Source organism: Yamadazyma tenuis, chromosome 2, assembly GCF_029203305.1.
Source record: "Yamadazyma tenuis chromosome 2, complete sequence".
Taxonomy (NCBI): domain Eukaryota; kingdom Fungi; phylum Ascomycota; class Pichiomycetes; order Serinales; family Debaryomycetaceae; genus Yamadazyma; species Yamadazyma tenuis.
The window spans coordinates 75,843-95,726 of NC_089462.1; the positions used below are offsets into that span (position 1 = coordinate 75,843).

The following is a 19,884-nucleotide window of genomic DNA, read 5'->3' on the forward strand; positions in this document are numbered from 1 at the left end:
TTCCTTTAAGACGAAGGGAAAGGTAATTATATAGAGATATCATCTCATAATACAGACACCTCATTCCTTACAGAGACTTCGTTCCCTTCTTTTGCCTCGCACGTTAGTATTCGCATTCGCGGCCAAACCAACTGAAAATTTTTACCATAATACCACTGCCAAAACCCCGAGCACCACCTTCCCCCAGCCCTAACCCACGGAACAGTTCTACCCAATCACACGATGTCGGAGAACTTGAAGAGAGCGGAGTCTTTGTTCAACCGGATCATGAACCAAAACGCCAAAGAACCCACCCCGTTCCGTTCCGCTGTTAGACTGAGAGAAACCCCCCACCATCACAGAGACAACCACAAAGACATTCACAGGGACAACCGCGACCGGAGCCGGGGCCACGGCGATACCCGCGACGGCCAGAACCACGCTGTTGGCCCCAATCACCACAACCACAACCACAGTCACAACAACAACCATAACTACGGAAGAAACCGTCATCGCCAGGAGTTGATGAATCACGACGCCATGAAGGTGCCTTCGGCCGTGGTGGAGGCAGAGGTGGCCGTGGGCCACCTCCACATTGTTCCGTACTGCTGGACATTCTGGCACCATGCTCGGTACAGCCAGCCCAAGCAGAGGGACGGTAAAAACTACTTGCTGCGGACGCAAGAGCTCGAGTTTCCTATTTATGGCGGGTCTGGTGCCGATGCTACCACCAAGTACGTGGCGAGTGTCGAGCAGTTATGGACCAGCTTCAGCCACCTTGTTACACCCAAAGACCTGGAGATTGGTACCGAATATTTCATGTTTAAAGCAGGCATCCCGCCGATGTGGGAGGACCCTTTCAATTCTCGAGGCGGTCGGTGGGTATTTAAATTCCCTCGCAAAAGTGCCAGTAGCGACAGCGACGGTGCCGGGGGCGATGTGGACGATGACGCCACCGTGCGGGCCCGTACGAGTTTGATCTGGGAGAGATTGGTGCTTAGCTTTGTTACTGGATCGCTTCTGACGGGAGACGACACGGCGGAGGACGTGGTAAAGGTGGCCTTTTCCGATATCAACGGCGTGGTGGTGAGTATTCGTCGTGATGAGGACATCATCAGCGTGTGGAACGCCAACCTTGTATCACGGACCCCGGCTGGTGGTGGTAATGGGTTTAAAAAGACCAATGTTCCTGTAAAGCGTATTGTGTGCGATGCGATATTGCGAGTGATTCGAGAATGTGACATGATATTGGCCAGCGGTGGGCCTGGGGCCATCGACGTGGCGGCCGTCCACGGTGCCAACACGTCGGACCGCATCAAGGGTGTCACCTATAAGTACCGACTTCATGCTGATTATAATACCGATGCGAGCACCCTCAGCAACAATTCCAGTAGCATAAATCACCATAATGGTGGTCGGCACCGGCGCCGGGAGACGGTGTCTGCCACCACGGACCTCCCTGAGGCCGGGCTTGTTCCAGCCACTCACCCAGAGTCGGCCCCTGCCCACCTGTAACGTAACGACTAATAGATAATGCACAGTACAGCCTAGATAGACATCGGCGGCGGCCGCGGCACAGCCTGCCCGATACGGTAATCGAGTTAAGTCCGTGTGGGCGGCGTTTTGTGTAACCCATTGTCTGCTCACTCGTTTTTTGCGAAATTTTTTGAAGACATTTTAAGAGTCAATTTGTTACCAGGTGGACTAATTTTACTACTTGAGACATCAAATCCCATCTTCAATAGGCTTGTCCATTCATATAATAACGTCCACAATAGCGCTGGATCCTTGCATAAACCCTCCTGCTCGTCAAAAAATCCTTCTTCCAACAACTAAGCGACAAAACACTCAATATGACCCAAAAGGATTTCGACAGTCCTTCGATATACCAGTTGTACAACTCGGCCAAAAAGTTGTTATCGCTCCAAGCACGGATGGAAAATCGCCATCTTAGAAAGGAAAACGCCCGCCTGATCACCCGGTTGAACATTGATTCTTCTCCTGAAGGTTATGGACCTATTGAAACAGAAACCGACATGGGCGCCAGCAGTTTTCACAATGTGCTTGATCTCTTGAGTCCTTTGTCAGTGGACTATCCCGAAAAGCCTGGTTTTTCCGGTAATGGCAATGGCCACACGGGAGTCAAGTCTGCTGCCATAAATTCGATTATGGACATAACCCCTGCGAGCATCAACGACTACTCGCCACCCCACACTCACCTGTTGCAGTCGATGACGGTAACCGGGAAGATAAAGCGGGAGGCCACCACCACGATTTCCCCCGTTCAAATAAGTGCTTTGACCCCCAAAGGTCCGTATTGCGGTAATAATAACATCGAGACATTTTCGTCTCCCGCCAACGCCAACACCAACTCCTTGAGACAAAAGTCGTTTACCAAGCTCGCACCCAAGTCCAACTTGACCATGTCGTTGTCGCAGCACAAAATGCCCTCTGACAAGCTCATCGAGTGTCACAACTGTCACACGGTGAAAACGCCGTTATGGCGTAAAGACCCCGACGGTAAGACCTTGTGCAATGCCTGTGGGTTGTTCCTCAAGCTTCATGGCACCATGCGGCCACTCAGCTTGAAGACCGACGTGATAAAAAAGCGGTCGTCCAGAAAATCAGCCAGCTCCACCAAGCTCTCGAGTTCTTTGCCCAACTCTCTCAACAGCACCATGGTTTCGGCCGACAGATCCAGAATCAGTGTGGGGGTTGCACACTCCAACTACAGCTCGCCCATCGACGCCAACTCGGACGAGAACAACGCTAATACCCCAGGAAGTGTCACTTCTTCCACCTCGATCCCCGGCTCGCGGCCCCGAAATGTGTTGATCTTGCCCAAACCGTCGTTCAACGACTCCAAATCCATCCCCATTCCTAATAGAACCCCCGGATCCATCCCCAACAGTCCAGCATCCCCATTTACTATCAACCCTGAGCACAGCCAGTCGTTCAAACGGAAGAAGTCAGATATCAACATGAACATTGGCAGTGCTAGCCGGAGACCATCTGCCACGTCGTTACAGTCGTTACAGTACCCCAGCTCCGTCTCCAACTCGTTCAATGCCCGCAAAATCGTCAGCTCAATCCCCAAACGCAACTCATTTGTAAGCTCCAATTCTAATTCCCTTAATATGATGGCCCACCCCAGCTTTTTTGATAAACCAGTTGGCCCCATCCCCCAAGCACCTCCGTCACAGCTCCTGTTCTCCCAAAAACACAGAAACTCCAATGTACATATAGAGACCAGTTCGGTGACGTCACAAAGCTCTTTCAGCTCCAATAGACACAACTCCCTTATTAGCGAGTCCCCCATTGCCATGAACCCCCGAATGGACCTTTCGTCCAAGACGTTCATTAACCAAGACAATTTACCCCAAGACCTCGACTGGTTGAAGTTCGAGATCTAAGGCCCAGTCTTTGTATATTATAATGGTTTACGATAATAAAACGATCCCCATAAATTTTGCACCCGTGTCGAGGCTCGTTTGTCGTTTCTCGGTCTGCTCGTTTATTACTTACACAAAGGTGGTGAAAAATTTTCCCAACGTTCTTCATATAAAGTGCGATCTAAGTCTCTTTTTTTCTACCACCAAGTTTTTCTTTAAATAACTTATATCATGTCTGCTCCAGCTCTTAACTACAAAGTCGCCGACATCTCCTTGGCCGCCTTCGGCAGAAAGGACATCGAATTGTCCGAAAACGAAATGCCTGGTTTGATGCACATCAGAAAAAAGTACGGCCAAGACCAACCTTTAAAAGGTGCTAGAATCGCCGGTTGTTTGCACATGACCATCCAAACCGCTGTTTTGATCGAAACTTTGACAGCTTTGGGGGCCGAGGTCACCTGGACTTCCTGTAACATTTTCTCCACCCAGGACCACGCTGCTGCTGCCATTGCTGCTTCTGGTGTCCCAGTGTTTGCTTGGAAGGGAGAAACTGAAGAAGAATACTTGTGGTGTCTTGACCAGCAATTGTTCGCTTTCAAGGACAACAAGAAGTTGAACTTGATCTTGGATGATGGTGGAGACTTGACCTCTTTGGTCCACAAGAAGTACCCTGAAATGTTGGAAGGCTGTTTCGGATTGTCTGAGGAAACCACCACCGGTGTTCACCACTTATACAAGATGTTGAAGGAAGGAGACTTGAAGGTCCCAGCCATCAACGTTAACGACTCGGTCACCAAGTCCAAGTTCGACAACTTGTACGGATGCAGAGAATCTCTTATCGATGGTATTAAGAGAGCCACCGACGTTATGATTGCCGGTAAGACCGCTGTGGTTGCTGGTTTCGGTGATGTTGGTAAGGGTTGTGCCATGGCCTTGAGAGGAATGGGAGCCAAGGTGATTGTCACCGAAATCGACCCTATCAACGCTTTGCAAGCTGCTGTTTCGGGTTACGAGGTGTTACCAATGGAAGAGGTTGCGTCTGTGGGACAAATCTTTGTCACCACCACCGGTTGTAGAGATATCATCACAGGAGAACACTTCTCCAAGATGCCAAATGATGCCATTGTTTGTAACATTGGTCACTTTGACATTGAAATCGATGTGGCCTGGTTGAAGGCCAATGCCGAATCGGTGGTGAACATCAAGCCTCAAGTCGACAGATTCTTGTTGAAGAACGGTAGACACGTGATCTTGTTGGCCGAAGGTAGATTGGTCAACTTGGGATGTGCCACTGGTCACTCCTCGTTCGTGATGTCCTGTTCTTTCTCCAACCAGGTGTTGGCTCAAATCGCTTTGTTCAACTCCAAGAACCTCGAATTCAGAAGCAAGTACCCAGAATTTGCCAAGGCTGGTGACTTCGATGTTGGTGTCCACTTGTTGCCAAAGATCTTGGACGAAACCGTCGCCAGATTGCACTTGGATCACTTGGGAGTCAGATTATCTGCCTTGAGCAAGGTCCAAGCCGAATACTTGGATATTGCGGTGGAAGGTCCTTTCAAGGCTGATATCTACAGATATTAGGCTACCTTTGCGTTTTTTGTACTGCTTGATTTTTGTTGTTCTCCTTGCATCAACTGCATAATGACTTAATGACTTGACTTATCTTTGATTGGGTTAAAGGTATATTATAAATTAATAAACAATTCCTCAACGGACCAACCGTAGACTTTGCTGGGTGTCGGGGGCAGATTAGACGATTTATAAACCAGCCGCTCCACGCGCGCGATAAGATAAAGTCATTTTCGCTGACTACATTCTTTTGTCCCATGTTAATTAATCCACTTATAGGCTTCAGCACTCTCGGCTCCGTGTTCTTCGGGGCTCCAGATGACTTGGGGACTACCAACAGTTGTCCGTTTGTGCCTGCGACGTGCACAAATTCCACTCCCATTGAAAACTCTTGTTGTTTCGAAAGCCCTGGCGGCATCCTTTTACTCACGCAATTCTGGGATTACTACCCACCAATTGGTGGAAACGAGACTTTCACTCTCCACGGGTTGTGGCCCAACCGCTGCTCGGCCGACAACACCTACGACCAGTTCTGTGACCCATCACTCGAGGTCCATAACCCCAAGGAGATCTTATCGCTGTTTGACCCAGCATTGTTGTCAGACTTAGAGGAATACTGGAAGAACTTCAACGGCCATGACGAGAGTTTGTGGGAGCACGAGTTCAACAAACATGGAACCTGTGTTAATACCATCAAGCCCAATTGCTATTCCAGCTACAAGCCACACCAAAATGTGTATGATTACTTTAGAGTCACGGTCGAGTTGTACAAAAAGCTCGACACTTTCCAGTTTTTGGCAGCCGAAGGCATTGTTCCATCCAACGACAAGACATACACCAAGAGCGAGATTCAGTCGGCATTAGACAAGAACTTTGGTGGCAAAAAGGTGTACTTCCACTGTAACAAGTACAATGGTCTTCAGGAGGTGTGGTACTACCACCACTTACAAGGCCCTTTGACGGGCGAGCAGTTTGTGCCCATTGATGCATCGCAGTCTTCGAGATGTCCTGAGACTGGCATCAAATTCTTTCCCAAAGGATCTCTTGGGCATATTCCACCACCTCCTAAACATCCTTCAGACTTACCCACAGGATACTTGAAGATAGGAAACGGATGTGCCATTTCGAGTGGAAAGTTTTTCACCAAAGGAACGTGTGCTACCTTCAGGGTTAAGAAAGCTGAGTTTGGTGGTTACAACCTTTTGTCGAGCAAAGGAACGTGTTTTGTGGAAGACAATGCTCTCAAGTGCAATCGCAGTAAAAACACAAAAAATCAATTCAACGTGAAAGATGGAAAAGTAGGGTACAACAACGTGTTTAAGTGGTGTGTTGACGGCACTAATGATCAGAAGGATATTGTGTTGTCCGATGGGACGTGCCAGGAGTTTGAGCTCCAGTTCGAAGAGTTTTAGAAATATACACCAGTATTTTTTTCTGTAATTACCTGAACAGGAAGTTGAAATCCTGTTACAATAATAGGAACTATTCAGCAGCGAGAGTACACAGAAAAGGAATACTAAACGGCCCAGGTGGTATACATTTTAGTTCTTTTCCAGTTTTCATGGGGTGGTGGCTGGTGTTTTGAAAATCGAGAAAACCACTGGAATTCATCTTCTCTCCTCATGCGTTTTTTCAAAAGTGGGGGGATTTGTGTTTTAGAGTGCAAAGCGAAGATTCACAGGGTTGATGGCCTCCTTCCAAATGTTACAATCATAGTTGAAAGAATACGAAATCAAACACTAATACAGCATACTCTATGGACATCCTTGAATATTTGACTGACATCAAAAGGCAGTGGATTCATTACTGCTATTTTCCCTGTATGTACGAATGTAAAACACTTCAAGTTGAAGCCCTTTCTCGTACATTCGTTTATGCATATCGAGAAAATGCGTCAAAAGTCTGAGGATAAATGTGCTGGAAATTGTACAGTTTGACAATAAATTAGCGACCTGCCTTCAGGATGAATATGAAAAAATACGGCTGGGTATAATTCAAGGAGTTCTCTTAAACAACCGGAGCAGAAGATGCTTTTAAGAAAACAACCTGTATGTGGGAATTGCTTGGCCCACCTTTTGTCTATTTGGGCTTTTACCGAAGCCAGTATTTTCAGTAACTAGAAGGATAAGTAGGAGATTGATCCAGATTAGTAAACTCTAAGGCGTCAGACATACGTGTATACAAATATTTCAACAGCAGTTTTCACGATGAAGTCCATGACAGTCAAGAGCAAAACTTCGGGACTCTTTGAACACTTTCGTGTCTTTCAGAGAAGCAACCGATTTGGGAATGCCAGACCACTTCAAAACCTCATTCTTGTCAAAGGATCATGGAAGACGTTAGTATCTTCAGGATACCAAAAGGTTTACTATGACAACGGAGAAAGAAATACAATAAACTAGTAAAGGAAAGAACTAACTGATATTTTGGAATGCTTGGTTTTCATAAAGCGGATTTATCTTTTCAGAACATGTAATTACATAATTTCACTCTACGATATTTATGCAGCACGTATTAGGAATACTTATGGCGATATGTATAGGGAACACTTCCAGCGATATTGAAAAATCGAAACATGGGATTTGAAGACAGTTATGGTATGGGATTAGGAGGGGTTCTGGCCATCCTGAAAGGACTGGGCCTGCTCGGGGTACAATTGGTACGAATCCCAGGGTCTTCCCCTGAGCGGCTGGGGCAGCTAAGCAAAACAACCTGCATGTGGGAGTGGCGTGGCCCACCTTTAATTCGTCTATTTTGGGGGCTTGTTGCAGATAAACAATAGAAGCGGTCGACCAGGGACACGCAATTGACTTTTTGCACGAAAGCCTCTTATTTACGAACTTTGATCGTCCCTTTGAGATGTGAATGACTAATCATCAACCCAGAGCAATTATCGTGAGAGGCGGCAATGATCTACTCCCAGTAAGTGGGTTGGCTGTATGCGACCGACATGATCAGCCTCGTCAGGCCTTCCAGCCACAAACCCCATACCCCGCCGATAGATAGTTGATGTGGCACTTTGGCATTTCACTTACGACTCTTTTCAGTAGAAGGATTAGCGGTAGACACGCTCTCATATTATGGTTTTGCATGTGTCTGTGTCTGTTTTCCTTGGCCCGAGCCAATTGTTGACAACCAGAAAGTGTATTTAAACGGGGGGTTGTTTCCTCCCAAAATTTTTGTTTTAACTTCAACGATGCTTGGTTTGTTTTCTACTTTGAAAGGGCGTGTGACCCTTGGCGTCAGGGCCACCCAATTGTTGTTCAGTATTATTGTATTGGGATGTGGGGCGGCCTTGGCCTCCACCAGTTTCACTTCCGGTAGAGCTGGGCTTTGTATTGCCACTGCCGTCTTGACCTTGATATATATCGCTCTCACGGTGATCCCTAAAGTGTATCCTCTTTTACCCACCATTTCGTTGTTGGTAAGTGAGTCGGTTTTGTTCATTCTCTGGTTGGCATCGTTTGCAAGCATTGCTGACGCCCAGTATGGGTCAATTTCCTGTGATATTGGTGACTATGGGTACTATCACTCAATACTCCACGATTATCGGAAGGCTTGTCATAATGGAAAGGCGTTGTTGGCGTTTGCCGTTTTGTCGTGGTTGTTGTCGATTGCGTCGTTGGCATTGACGATTCTCTACGTGGTGATTCCAGCAGCCAAAACCAAGACATTGGTAGCGGGTGGAAACAATGTGTTGACGGGAGCCTTGTTCGACATAGACGTTTCTCCAGCTCTTAAAACCACCAACACTGGGGTTGTCACGGATGAGGAAAATAAGGCTGAGAGCGACCAGGATGTTGTGAAAGAGGCAGAGACAGAGGCTGAAGCTGACGTGCCGGAGCCAACAGTGGCTGATCCAGATACCACCGAAGTCGACTTGTCTGCGCCCGCTAAATCCACGTAGGTGTCTTCGTTTAATATGTAATACATTATCGTGAATATATGTGTGAACAGAGGTTGGGCTGCACACGCCCACTCTACCGGGCTCGATGTTTTTGCAGCAAGACTGCGGAGGACACTTTCCGCATTTGATTGCGGATATTCGACGATTCAACTCACTTTTTTTCTCAACCGCTATAATGTCTAAAGTCTTCATTACCGGTGTCAATGGGTATATCGCCCAGCATTTGTTGGCTCAGTTGCTTGAAAAAGGTTACTCAGTGGTGGGTACCGTTAGATCCGAAGAAAAGGGCCAAGAATTGAAGAAAAGCTTCCCACCCCTTGAATATGAAGTGGTTCCCGACATCGCTGAGCCAGGAGCATTTGATAAGGCGTTGCAGAAACACCATGATATCGTGGGTTTCTTCCATAATGCCTCCCCACTCATCTTGGAGAGTGACGATATCGAAAACGTCATTATTGTTCCTGCCATTGCCGGAACTTTGAATGCCCTTGAGGCTGTAAAGAAGTATGCCCCGCTAGTGAAGAGATTCGTGTTTACGTCCTCCAATGCCGCTATCGTCTCTCCCACAGATGGAAAGGACTCGGTGGTCACTGAAGAATCGTGGTGTAATCTCGGTAGAAATGACGGTGCCACTGGTTTGATGGGATACAAGATCTCCAAGACGTTCGCTGAGAGGGCCGTATGGGACTTTGTGGAGAAGGAAAAGCCTAATTTCACCTTCAACGTGGTGCACCCTACTTTTGTGTTTGGTCCACAAGCAGTTGCTTCCAATGCCAAACTTCCATTGAACCACAGCGCCAACTTTGTGGGAAAACTTATCAAGTTGAACAGTGATGATCCACTTCCTCCGCTGGCGGGAGCCTTCATCGATGTGAGAGACGTTGCAAAAGCTCATATCTTCGCTTTTGAAACCGAGCTCACCAAGCTTCGTTTGTATATGTATGATGTCAAGTTCAACACCCAGAGGTTGGTTGATATCATTCGTGCAAACTTCCCACAACTCAGTTATCTCCCTAAGGGAGATGCTTCAAAGGTTGCGGAGTACGGTAATTTGCCTCAGATTCAAAACGAAAAAACCAGGTCTCTTGTAGGTCCTTTCATCAGCTTGAAACAGTCGGTTATCGACACCATCCAGCAGTTAATTGACCAGCACCCCGAGTATGTGGCTTCATAGACTATATAAACGAATGCGCACAGTTGTGTGAGACTCGCAGAACCCTCTTGGTATGTTCTTTTCTTGTAAAGAACTCATTTATTTCAATCATCTTTGGACAAACTCATTCAAGGAAGACGGGAATAATATTGAGTCTGATAGACGACATTGAACGCTAGAAGTGGTAATAGGGTACTTTTAGTGAACATCAGGAAATGGGCCTTTTTTTGAGGCAGTTAATGGATGGGTGGCCGAGTGGTTAAGGCGGCAGATTCAAGTCCTGTTGACGTAAAGTCGCGCGAGTTCGAATCTCGCCTCATTCATTATCTTTTTTTAACTCCCTTGGAACTGCTCTTATGTGCTTTTGAAAACGTAATTGACAACTAGACATCAACAGTATTCTAATAGTGATTTTTTCACCTCAATAGCCCCACTAAAAAAATAGTAGCTAATCAGGAAGAATATAATGGCTGCGAAAAGTTATCGCTACATATAATTTACACTATTTAGTATACACACACTTAAAGAAAAAAATGGCCTGAGGACTCATCCCAGAGCTTCACACTCAAGTTATCCTCTATGAGTTGTTGGAAATCATTGATTTCCTCGTTGAATTTTTCCCAGTACGCAGGCAGAGCACCATTATTGAGACTTGTTTCCGAGAACACATTTTCAGAAGGAGTTGATGAGAAGTATAAGGAATCCACCTCGGTCTCGCCGTAGATGATATTCCAAATTGATTGCTTCATGTCGATTAAAAACTTCCATCTCTCTTCACACAATTTGGTGGTATTCTTCGATAAGTACAGAAGGTTACTCACAGCATCTTCGATGCACTTCACTCTTTTGTCGTTTCTTAACATCTTGACACTAGGTAGCGTGTTATGGGCGTTGATTTGCTTGATATCAAGAAGTAAGTTTCTGAGCAAGGAAAGGAGAGTTTGAATAGGCTGGAATTTGCGGACTTCCCACAAATAGAGAATATTCTGGGGCATCAAGCCATGGTGAATGAACTCTCGTAACAAGTGCACTTGGATGTCTACCATACGAGAAGTTGCAGGAATGCTGTCTTTTGACACGGACGAGATTTCAGGTTTGGATTGCGGAGGTTCGTCTTTCGCAGTGAAAAGTACCTGCAAAAGAATATTACACCTGTCAGGCAAGGTCGAAACCACTGACGCACTGAAGTTCACAAAAGCTTCCTGTGAAAGATTAATATTAGCGGGACTCAACATTCGTTCAATCAATGAGGAACAGTGAATAGACAAGTCGCTTATGTGTTTCTCCAACTTCTGAATGGCAGTTGAATCTGGAGCACGAAGACTAAACGATAATCTTAACATTCGGTTACAACATTCAATCCACCTAAACTTCCCGTTTGCAAACGCAAGCGACTGGTCAAGCTTGAACTTGTCGTTGTGGTCCAAGTAGTACTCATTGGGAAGTAGCGTATCGTACTCGTTCTCCGTAATAATCGGAGGTAAGTGAGAAGAGATCGCGGTGGTTGTATCAAGATAGTAGATCTGCCACCAAAGAAGTCTTTTGAGCTGAGCTTCGTTTTTGTCTTCTATTCTATGGTATTTCAACGGATCTCTGTGGAGTTCGATCAACTGGGCCAACCGTACCAAGGTACCTATGGAACCACAGTCGTCAGAGCGGCAATCATTCCGCACCACCGAGTGAAGAATCACCGAGGCCTGAAGTCCGATCAACGAAATAGTCCGAGGAAAGCCACTCATGGCCAATGCTATCTCTGCCGCCCCCACAAAGTACTTCAACCGGTCAGAGTACTCCGAGGTGTTGCTGTAGTTGTGAAACGACACCTCCTGAAACTCCGACACCGACGCCGCGTAGAAAATCGTGAACACCTGGATGTAGAACGACAAGTCCACCAGCTTATCGATCCAAAACCGCTCATAAATTGGGCAGATAGCCTCCCAGTCCAATATGGGGATGAGGGGGTGGATGGAACTCTTGAACCGGGCAAAAAGCGTATCGGCCAAACTTTTCTCCGGCATAAATGAAGCGAGCGAGTTCAAGTCTTCCACCATCGCAGGAGCACTTTGGTTGAGGGCCGAGTTGAATACATTTGTGAACGCTGGGCCTGTGCTAATACGTGTCTTGGGGTCAGCCGGAGAGCAGGAGGTGTTGGGCAAGCTTTTGGGCCAAAACGAGTTGATTGGCGGTACAATTTTTGTGCCTGGCGATAACACCACCGGGACCAGCGACGAAGTCGACACTACGGTGCGGCACAGACTAGCTGGCAGTGATTCCATGGGAGGTGTAGAGAGCAGTTCATCTTCGGTCGACGGGTTGACCAACCAGTTGATGGCTGGCACCGAACTGGCGGTAGCAGGAGCTTTGGGAGTGATTTGGGGTGGTGTTGAATTCTCATGCTTAGACGAAAACACCGAGTCCAGCGACGCCGTCGAGCTGGAGGAAGATGTGACTTCATCGGCGGTGGCCTTGGTGGACGCAAGGTCGTTGTGGTAGCACGATGTGAGGTCAAAGGAGGGTTTTGTGGAAGATACTTGTTTCTGAGCCGGATTGACGTAGCTACAAATGTGGCCGTGGGTCACGCAGTACAGGCATGAGGGCCGATCTCGGGAGCACTTGCGTTTCTGTTGGCAGCAGCGGACACACGACACCACTTTGGACTGTTTTGTGGTTCGAAACTGGCTGGCACCAGGAATGCGGTTCATTAGGAGGATGTTCAAAAAGAAGTTTTTGGCGGGTGCGAAAGTGTTTAGTAAAGTGTTTAGATAGCCACAGTGCGAGCGCAAATGGCGTGCCGTGCAGAGGAGTGTGGAGGAAAATGTGTGGGTATACGACGGGACAGATATGTAGAGTGCCGAGGGTGTGTGGGTCAGAGAGGTGTCAAGACGTGGGTGTACGCGGTTGTTTTTGGAAAGTGTATTTCAAGACAGTATTAACCTATGTACCACATTTACTTATGTACCACATTAAACAGGTCTAATCGGCATCGGCATCGGCGTCCAATGGGAACTTGGTGGGATCCCAGCCGGTAATACCGTATACATCTTTTGCGTCGAGTTGGGCAATTTCGTCCTTAGTAAGCTCAAAGCTATAAACATCAAAATTGCTCACAAGCCTATCCTGATTAACTGTCTTTGGAAGGGGAATATATCCCTTCGCCAACGACCATTTAATCATGATTTGGGCCTCTGTAACGTTATACTTTTTGCTCAACTGCACAATGTACTCGTCTCCGAAGTTCTTTCCTCTGGCCAATGGAGAGTACGCTTCCACTGCAATCTCGTTCTCCCGACAAAACTGCACCAACTCCTCACGGGTCAACCACGGATGGATTTCCACCTGATTGATCACGGGCTTGTACTTCAAGTCCGAGTACGCCAAGAGTTCTTGCAAATGGGCCACCCCGTAATTGGAAACTCCGATATTTTTGACAGTTCCGGCATCCACTGCTTCTTGTAACGCCAACCAAGTTCCATGACGCTTTTCGGCATTACTCAAGGGTGAATGGACTAAAACCAAGTCAATATATCCGATTGAACTGGCATTTTTCAAGCATACCTCAATGGCCTTCTTACAGGCTTGGTAACCATGGTCTGAATTCCAGATTTTCGTGGTATAGAAAACCAGTTTCCGGCTCTGGTTATTGTCCTTGAGCCATTGAGCAATTCCTTCACATACCTGCTGCTCATTTCCGTACTTCAGGGCCGAGTCGATATGTCTATATCCGATGTCCAAAGCGGAGTAGACGGTAGGTTTTGCAACATCCTGTGGAGTCAAGAAGACTCCTAAACCGAGCTGGGGGATGGTTGTTCCGTTGTTGAGGGTGATTGTTGTCATAGCGTGTAGAAGAAGATGTAAACTTGAATTGGATATTAAAGTGTGGATGGTTAGTAAGCAAGTGAGGTGCTGCGAGGGGAAAAAAGCGTCAACTGATTAGGCAGCGAATCTCCGCCCCGATCTCCCTCAGATTCTCAGCAGTGCGGAAACTTGCCACAAGCCCCGGAGTGTACCCAACCCCAATTCGTATCTCTAATCTTACGCCTGCTCCACTGGAACGTGATAGACTCCCACTCTTCTCACAAACTGTCGGATTGTGGCTCTGCGGACACGGACTGTGGTAGTCATGATGAGATGGACCACAGCCAGTGATGATAATGCCGACGTTTAATATATCCTGTTTGGGAAGAATCGGTCCGATGATCACCCACAGTTTAGATAATGCTTGTTTTCTACGGTTTAGGCAACGACATTCCCCTGGGTCTATAAAGTGATGGGGTTGCAAGTAATTAATTTCCTACGTACATCCAATGTCAAGCGATAAATCACTCCCCAGAGACATTGAGGTTCACTCGACAGGTGACATCTCTGATTCGCCTTCTCCTACGCGCGAAGAGCCATCCAAGTTAACCAAGTTCTTTTTTGAAGGTAATCACTATGAAATCTCCAAGAATTACGCGGATGTCACATTGGACTTGATTCAAAAAAACGGCGGGACCGTGGCCGAATTGACTCCCGAGAAAGAGAGGAAGTTGAAGATCAAGCTTTGGCTAACCATCGTTCCTATTGCGTTTTTAGTCAACGCGACATTGTTCATCGATAAAGATGCGGTGACATTCAGTTCGCTTTTGGGGCTTTTTGACGATATGGGTATCTCATCACCTGATTACAATAACATCCAGACGTTCTTCTACTTGGGATATTTTGTGGGCCAAGCCCCTTCCCACTACTTGTTCCAGCGATTCCCCGTATCCAAGTTTATCTCTGCCACTTTGGCAGTTTGGGCCATTTTGTCCTTCTGTACCCTTGGGTGCAAAAGTTACGCGGGAATGGCAGTTCTTCGGTTTTTGTTGGGGGCCTTCGAGTCAGGAATCACACCATGCGTGGAGCATACTTTGGCAATGTTCTTTACGTTGGAAGAACAGGCATTTGTAAACCCGGTATTTTGGATTTCGTGTTTGGGAATCGATCTCCCATTTGCATTTGTCGCATACGGACTTCAGTACACCACCAAATGGAGACCGTGGAAATGGTACTGGCTCTTAATTGGGATCATTTCCTCTGTGGTATCGGTGGTTGTGTATTTCATTTACCCTGATAATCCTGCCTTATCTCGGTTGTTCACCACCGAAGAGAAGATTCACATTATCCAACGGGTCAAAAAACAGTCAAGGTCCTCGATCGAACAGAAAACCTTCAAGAAATACCAGTTTGTGGAGTGCTTGAAGGATCCAATTTCGTGGTTGTTTGTGCTCTTCTGCCTCATGAACATGTTGGAAAACTCCACCTCCTACCAGTCCTCCATCATTTACACTGAGTTGGGATTCGGCCACTTGACCAGCACGCTTTTGATCGCAGTGACAACCGCCTTTTCCATTTCTTGTGCCTGTGCTGGAGCCTTTGCCCTTAGTCGGTTTAGAAAACAGTCGGTGTTTGTGGCAGTAGTGTTTACGTGGCCTGCACTTTTGGGTGCAATTCTCGCCGTCAGTATACCTTGGGATAACAAACCCGGTATTTTGGGGGGAATCTTCATGACCCGTTCCAACGGTACCGCCTACATCATTTCGTTCTCGTTGTGTCAGACGACTGCTGCTGGGCATACCAAGAAGCTCACCAGAACCTTACTCTTCATGTTGGCTTACGCTGTAAGTAACATGGTTTGTCCGCAAATGTGGAGGACTCAGTACCAGCCAAGATACAGAATCCCTTGGATTATGCAGATGGTGTTTTCATGGTTTTTGGCACCATGTTGTCTTTTGACCATTCGATACATTTTGTCCAAGAGAAATAAGGAAAGAAGAAGATTAATAGAGGAAGAAGGTGAGGATCTTGACTACGGGTTCATTGATTCTGTTGATGAGAACGGGGACTTGGTGAAGGACAAGGTTGATGTGTCGATGCTTGATCTCACTGATTTGGAGAACAAGAGGTTTATTTATCCTTTATAGTTTGTTAATGGTATTGTTTGAATATAGAGATCACTTACTGAGAAGGCAACTTAAGCCTCGGTGCTGAGAAGGAACGTTTTGTCTTTACTAGTTATGCCCTACTCTTACTGAGACAGGAACTTAAGCCCCGGTGGACGGAACCAGTGTCCTTGTTGTGCCATTGCTGCCAATAATTCACTCGCGCCACGTGACACGGCAACAATGGCGATAGTTGGGGGCTCCCCAAAAGGTAACTAAGATCCGCACGCACTCACACTTGCGACCACCATTAGAACCTATAAATCCGGACCAAATCCTCTTCAAAGCTAACTAATGGCTTATTCCAGAGAAGCAAAGATCTTGGTGGTCGGATCCGGTGTTTTTGGACTCTCTAGTGCCTTGAATTTGGTACAAAATGGCTACAAAAATATAGAGATCTTTGACAGAATTAATCACGATAAGACCAAGTACAACCCATTGAATGGATCTGACTGCGCCAGTGGAGATATCAACAAACTCTTCAGAATCTACTATGAAAACAAAACCCTTTACTCCAAGTTGGCGATTCTGGCTTTGGACGTGTGGGAACAGTGGAATAAAGATATCCAGAAACTTTCTGAAGAGGATAAAAGCCGTTTCATCGATGACGATTTGGAGTTGGTGAGAATGTCAGGAGCCATGAGACTTAACAGCACATCAGCATTGAGTGCAGTTGAACTCACCAATCTCGAAGGGTTCAATGAGCTTGGGTTACGGGACCTCCAATATAACATTAACTCGAAAAAAGATACTCAAAGGGCCAAGTTGGTTGGGTTGTCTGCCAAGTTGGATGTTATTGATGACTGGAAACAGAGGAAAAAAGTCACCACCATCTCCGGAACCTTGGACGGAGTGGGAAGAATGCTCAAAGCCGACAAAGCCTGCTTCTACGTCAAAATCCTCTTGGAGCAGCAGGGTGTCAAGTTTCATTATGACGATGCTGGTACGTTTATAAGCCCCATCACCGATGGCTGCGAAATTAAAGGAATCAAAACCAAAGACGGAAAGTCCCACTTTGCAGACCTTGTGATTGTTAGTGCTGGGCCATGGTCAACATCTCTAGTGCCGGCGTTGGAGCATCATGCCAGAGCGTCGTTGGCCAACATTGTTTATCTCGAAATTCCTAAATCTAGACAAGACTTGATCAACAAGTACTCAGAGTATCCCCATATCCAGTGGAAAACCACCTCAAGTGAGTTTGACAGAAACAAGAACCATTCAGATGGAGAAGGTGGGTTTGCTTTCTTTCCTCCCACAAAAAAGGAAGGGATCTTGAAGGTAAACACTAGACAACTCAAATACTGGAACCCAGTCAAGGTTGATGGAAAATACGTTTCTGTTCCCAAGACCTTGGGAGACGAGAAATTACCCAAGAGTGTTATCCAGGAAGCCAAAGACATATTGATGGCCATAGCTCCAGACGTTGTTTCTCTCACGGGAATCAAAGTGACCTCTAAACTTCTCTGGTATACCGATGCTATCAACAGTGATTTTGTGATCGACTTTGTGCCTGGGTACAAAAACTTGATTGTTGCAACTGGAGGGTCCTCCCATGGATTCAAGTTCTTGCCAGTGTTGGGAAGGACGGTGGTGGATAGAATTAACGGGGTTTCCAATGATTATACCGAATTATTCAGGTGGAAAAGCACTGACGACATTGTTCAAGATAATTATGGATTGAAGCAGGATGTGGAGAAACAGGACTACCGGAAGTTTGATAATGCAGAGTTCTTGGAGCAGCAGGATCTTATATATACAGAGGAGGATTTGAAGCGGTTGGAGTCTGTGGTGTTATAGACATAATGTGTAGTAATATACTTTCTTGTGCTTTGCTATTCGGTAGACAAAATTGATATTTCCTCAGTTACTTCGATACCACCGTAGATACCGCAATACAGTCATACACAATAAAATCCTATCATCTTATCACCTATATAAATTCGATACTAGCAACATCCAGAAGTCTGTTGAGTGGTAGAAGCAGCCCCGGTAGTCAAGTCAATTCTACCCGCCTCATTACCCGCTTGCTGTACCCCCGTAGGAGCCGACGACTCGGGGATCTTGGTTCCAATTCCCACAAACACCTCGTTCACATTATATGAGGTTTTAGCACTGGTCTCAAAAAACAACAAGCCTTCGTCCTCGGCCAACTTCTGGCCCTCTTCCACCGACACCTTTCTCAAGGTGTCCCCGTCATTTTCATCTTCCACTAAATCGTATTTGTTTCCAACTAATGCAATGGTTATGTCCTTTGAGGCTTGCTCGTGTAACTCCTTGACCCAGTGACGGGCCTTCAAAAACGATGCGGGCTTGGTGATGTCGTACACCACCAACGCGGCCTGGGCGTTCCGGTAGTACATGGGAGCCAACGAGGCAAACCGCTCCTGGCCGGCGGTATCCCATATTTCGTACTTGATGGTCTTGTCTCCTATGGTGCATTTCTGGGTGAGGAATGCGGCACCAATGGTGGGCTCCTTGTTTTCTTGGAAATCATTGGATACAAATCGTAACACAAGCGACGACTTTCCCACGGCCGCTTCTCCCAATAATACTAACTTAACGGCTTTGGCTGGGTTCGGAAAGCTCATTATCCCTTTAGTTGAATCGTTTGCCTCAGTGTTTTGCGCGCACTCGTGATAGTGACGGGGGCGCGCCACGACCGCCGCCATATCGTTATTGGCTGCAAATCCAGAATTCACAGTGGTAGGTGAAGTTCGAGAGGAGCCGAGGGTCGGCTGCATAGATGGTGACGGTCCGCTGCTCGTGCGTGTCCATTTTCTCGAACTGGAACCCCATGTCCTCAATGAGCTGTATCAAATCTGCTCGGGAAAGTTCAAGCCCTTTCATGATCGTAGGAACCTGTTCCCCCAGTGGGAGTGTGATGTGGGAGGTGTTGAAGTCGTTTTCAAAGTGCCACAAAAGTGGCCCCAAGTTGATCCAAATCCCCAGTTTTTTGAGACAGTATGCGATGGTTTTCAAGTATTCGATGATGTTGGACGCAGTATCGAGAAAAAAGCATGTAAGAACCGCTTCAAAGTGTGCCTTGTTGGTGGCACGGAACTCGTTGGGGCTCGTGCTGTTGGTGGTGAGCAGGTCGGGTCCGTAGAGGTCGGTGAACGAGCCTGCTGCCATAGACATCAATTCCATAAACGGGACATCGGGGTGTGCTAGCATCAACTGTTCAAAGCCGTTGGTACCACCGGCATGGTTCAAAATCACCACCAGCCTAAGCTGATCCGCCCGGTTGCAGACGTTAGAAAACTTGTGTAAGTATGGGTGGATTTGAAACGGGTGGCTGCAAAAATTTAACATGAAGTTGGCCATGATGAGCATATGGTAGCTAAACTCATTCCCCTGGGCCCGGTACCCATTGCGGACCACTTCAAACACAAGTCGGCCCAAGCCACACCCGGGGAGAAGCACGTTAACGTGTTGACGGGCGCTGAAGTCGGGGTATTTGTGGTTCAATTCACATATCATCCGCTCGAATACTAGCCGTTCGTGCTCACCCTCATCACCCCATTCTCGTTTAAGCTGCAAAAGAATGGACCGGACCTTGTCGAAGTCGTCATGGCCGGCTTCGTACCACGACGAGGGGCTTTCCTCGATCCCGAACTGTTTACAGATCGTGAGGGCCACGAATTGGGTGAATTGTTTATTGGTGTTGATGGCTTGCTTTAACGACTCGGTATGTTGCGTATACCACGGTAAGAGACGCTGCTCATCGGGCGGGAGGGAGTTGTACTTGATGCCACGAGGCTTAATGAGCTGGTCGTATTCCCACTGGTGGAAATGGTAGTAGGCCAGAAATACAGACGTGAGGGCTTTGTACTCTTCGATATCGTCCATTGCAGAGTGCGCGATAGTGAAAATCGGATTTAGTACTACAAATATATACAATATAGACACAAGGAAAAACCCTAG

General features: G+C 46.9%; 12 protein-coding genes and 1 non-coding gene across 13 annotated transcripts; 9 read left to right on the forward strand and 4 right to left on the reverse strand. All coding sequences in view use genetic code 12, as the record gives it.

Moving 5' to 3' along the window:
- Positions 1 to 222: 222 nt before the first annotated feature.
- Positions 223 to 1,494, forward strand: PSN45_001287 (uncharacterized protein; the record flags this gene model as incomplete). Its single annotated transcript, XM_006690068.2, has 1 exon — positions 223 to 1,494. The coding sequence occupies one exon, from the start codon at positions 223 to 225 to the stop codon at positions 1,492 to 1,494; it is 1,272 nt and encodes a 423-aa protein (XP_006690131.1).
- Positions 1,495 to 1,832: 338 nt separating this feature from the next.
- On the forward strand, positions 1,833 to 3,392 carry GLN3 (glutamine-repressible protein regulator; the record flags this gene model as incomplete). The annotated part of the gene is made up of 1 exon (XM_006690066.2): positions 1,833 to 3,392. The coding sequence occupies one exon, from the start codon at positions 1,833 to 1,835 to the stop codon at positions 3,390 to 3,392; it is 1,560 nt and encodes a 519-aa protein (XP_006690129.1).
- A 210-nt stretch (positions 3,393 to 3,602) lies between these two features.
- SAH1 (S-adenosyl-L-homocysteine hydrolase) lies at positions 3,603 to 4,952 on the forward strand (the record flags this gene model as incomplete). The annotated part of the gene is made up of 1 exon (XM_006690065.2): positions 3,603 to 4,952. The coding sequence occupies one exon, from the start codon at positions 3,603 to 3,605 to the stop codon at positions 4,950 to 4,952; it is 1,350 nt and encodes a 449-aa protein (XP_006690128.2).
- A 245-nt stretch (positions 4,953 to 5,197) lies between these two features.
- RNY1_2 (ribonuclease T2-like) lies at positions 5,198 to 6,352 on the forward strand (the record flags this gene model as incomplete). The annotated part of the gene is made up of 1 exon (XM_006690456.1): positions 5,198 to 6,352. The coding sequence occupies one exon, from the start codon at positions 5,198 to 5,200 to the stop codon at positions 6,350 to 6,352; it is 1,155 nt and encodes a 384-aa protein (XP_006690519.1).
- A 1,784-nt stretch (positions 6,353 to 8,136) lies between these two features.
- Positions 8,137 to 8,847, forward strand: PSN45_001291 (uncharacterized protein; the record flags this gene model as incomplete). The annotated part of the gene is made up of 1 exon (XM_006690454.1): positions 8,137 to 8,847. The coding sequence occupies one exon, from the start codon at positions 8,137 to 8,139 to the stop codon at positions 8,845 to 8,847; it is 711 nt and encodes a 236-aa protein (XP_006690517.1).
- Positions 8,848 to 9,022: 175 nt separating this feature from the next.
- On the forward strand, positions 9,023 to 10,021 carry PSN45_001292 (NADPH-dependent methylglyoxal reductase; the record flags this gene model as incomplete). Its single annotated transcript, XM_006690452.1, has 1 exon — positions 9,023 to 10,021. One exon carries the CDS (start codon positions 9,023 to 9,025, stop codon positions 10,019 to 10,021), a length of 999 nt encoding a protein of 332 aa, XP_006690515.1.
- Positions 10,022 to 10,241: 220 nt separating this feature from the next.
- On the forward strand, positions 10,242 to 10,323 carry PSN45_001293. Its single transcript has one exon. It is a non-coding gene; the product is annotated as a tRNA-Leu (tRNA).
- Positions 10,324 to 10,521: 198 nt separating this feature from the next.
- On the reverse strand, positions 10,522 to 12,702 carry PSN45_001294 (uncharacterized protein; the record flags this gene model as incomplete). The annotated part of the gene is made up of 1 exon (XM_006690062.2): positions 10,522 to 12,702. The coding sequence occupies one exon, from the start codon at positions 12,700 to 12,702 to the stop codon at positions 10,522 to 10,524; it is 2,181 nt and encodes a 726-aa protein (XP_006690125.1).
- A 271-nt stretch (positions 12,703 to 12,973) lies between these two features.
- PSN45_001295 (uncharacterized protein) lies at positions 12,974 to 13,834 on the reverse strand (the record flags this gene model as incomplete). Its single annotated transcript, XM_006690450.1, has 1 exon — positions 12,974 to 13,834. The coding sequence occupies one exon, from the start codon at positions 13,832 to 13,834 to the stop codon at positions 12,974 to 12,976; it is 861 nt and encodes a 286-aa protein (XP_006690513.1).
- Positions 13,835 to 14,304: 470 nt separating this feature from the next.
- PSN45_001296 (uncharacterized protein) lies at positions 14,305 to 15,942 on the forward strand (the record flags this gene model as incomplete). The annotated part of the gene is made up of 1 exon (XM_066157630.1): positions 14,305 to 15,942. One exon carries the CDS (start codon positions 14,305 to 14,307, stop codon positions 15,940 to 15,942), a length of 1,638 nt encoding a protein of 545 aa, XP_066013727.1.
- A 312-nt stretch (positions 15,943 to 16,254) lies between these two features.
- On the forward strand, positions 16,255 to 17,757 carry PSN45_001297 (FAD dependent oxidoreductase; the record flags this gene model as incomplete). The annotated part of the gene is made up of 1 exon (XM_006690060.2): positions 16,255 to 17,757. One exon carries the CDS (start codon positions 16,255 to 16,257, stop codon positions 17,755 to 17,757), a length of 1,503 nt encoding a protein of 500 aa, XP_006690123.1.
- A 149-nt stretch (positions 17,758 to 17,906) lies between these two features.
- VPS21 (Vacuolar protein sorting-associated protein 21) lies at positions 17,907 to 18,548 on the reverse strand (the record flags this gene model as incomplete). The annotated part of the gene is made up of 1 exon (XM_006690448.1): positions 17,907 to 18,548. One exon carries the CDS (start codon positions 18,546 to 18,548, stop codon positions 17,907 to 17,909), a length of 642 nt encoding a protein of 213 aa, XP_006690511.1.
- Positions 18,549 to 18,633: 85 nt separating this feature from the next.
- PSN45_001299 (N2227-domain-containing protein) lies at positions 18,634 to 19,809 on the reverse strand (the record flags this gene model as incomplete). Its single annotated transcript, XM_006690059.1, has 1 exon — positions 18,634 to 19,809. The coding sequence occupies one exon, from the start codon at positions 19,807 to 19,809 to the stop codon at positions 18,634 to 18,636; it is 1,176 nt and encodes a 391-aa protein (XP_006690122.1).
- Positions 19,810 to 19,884: the final 75 nt, after the last annotated feature.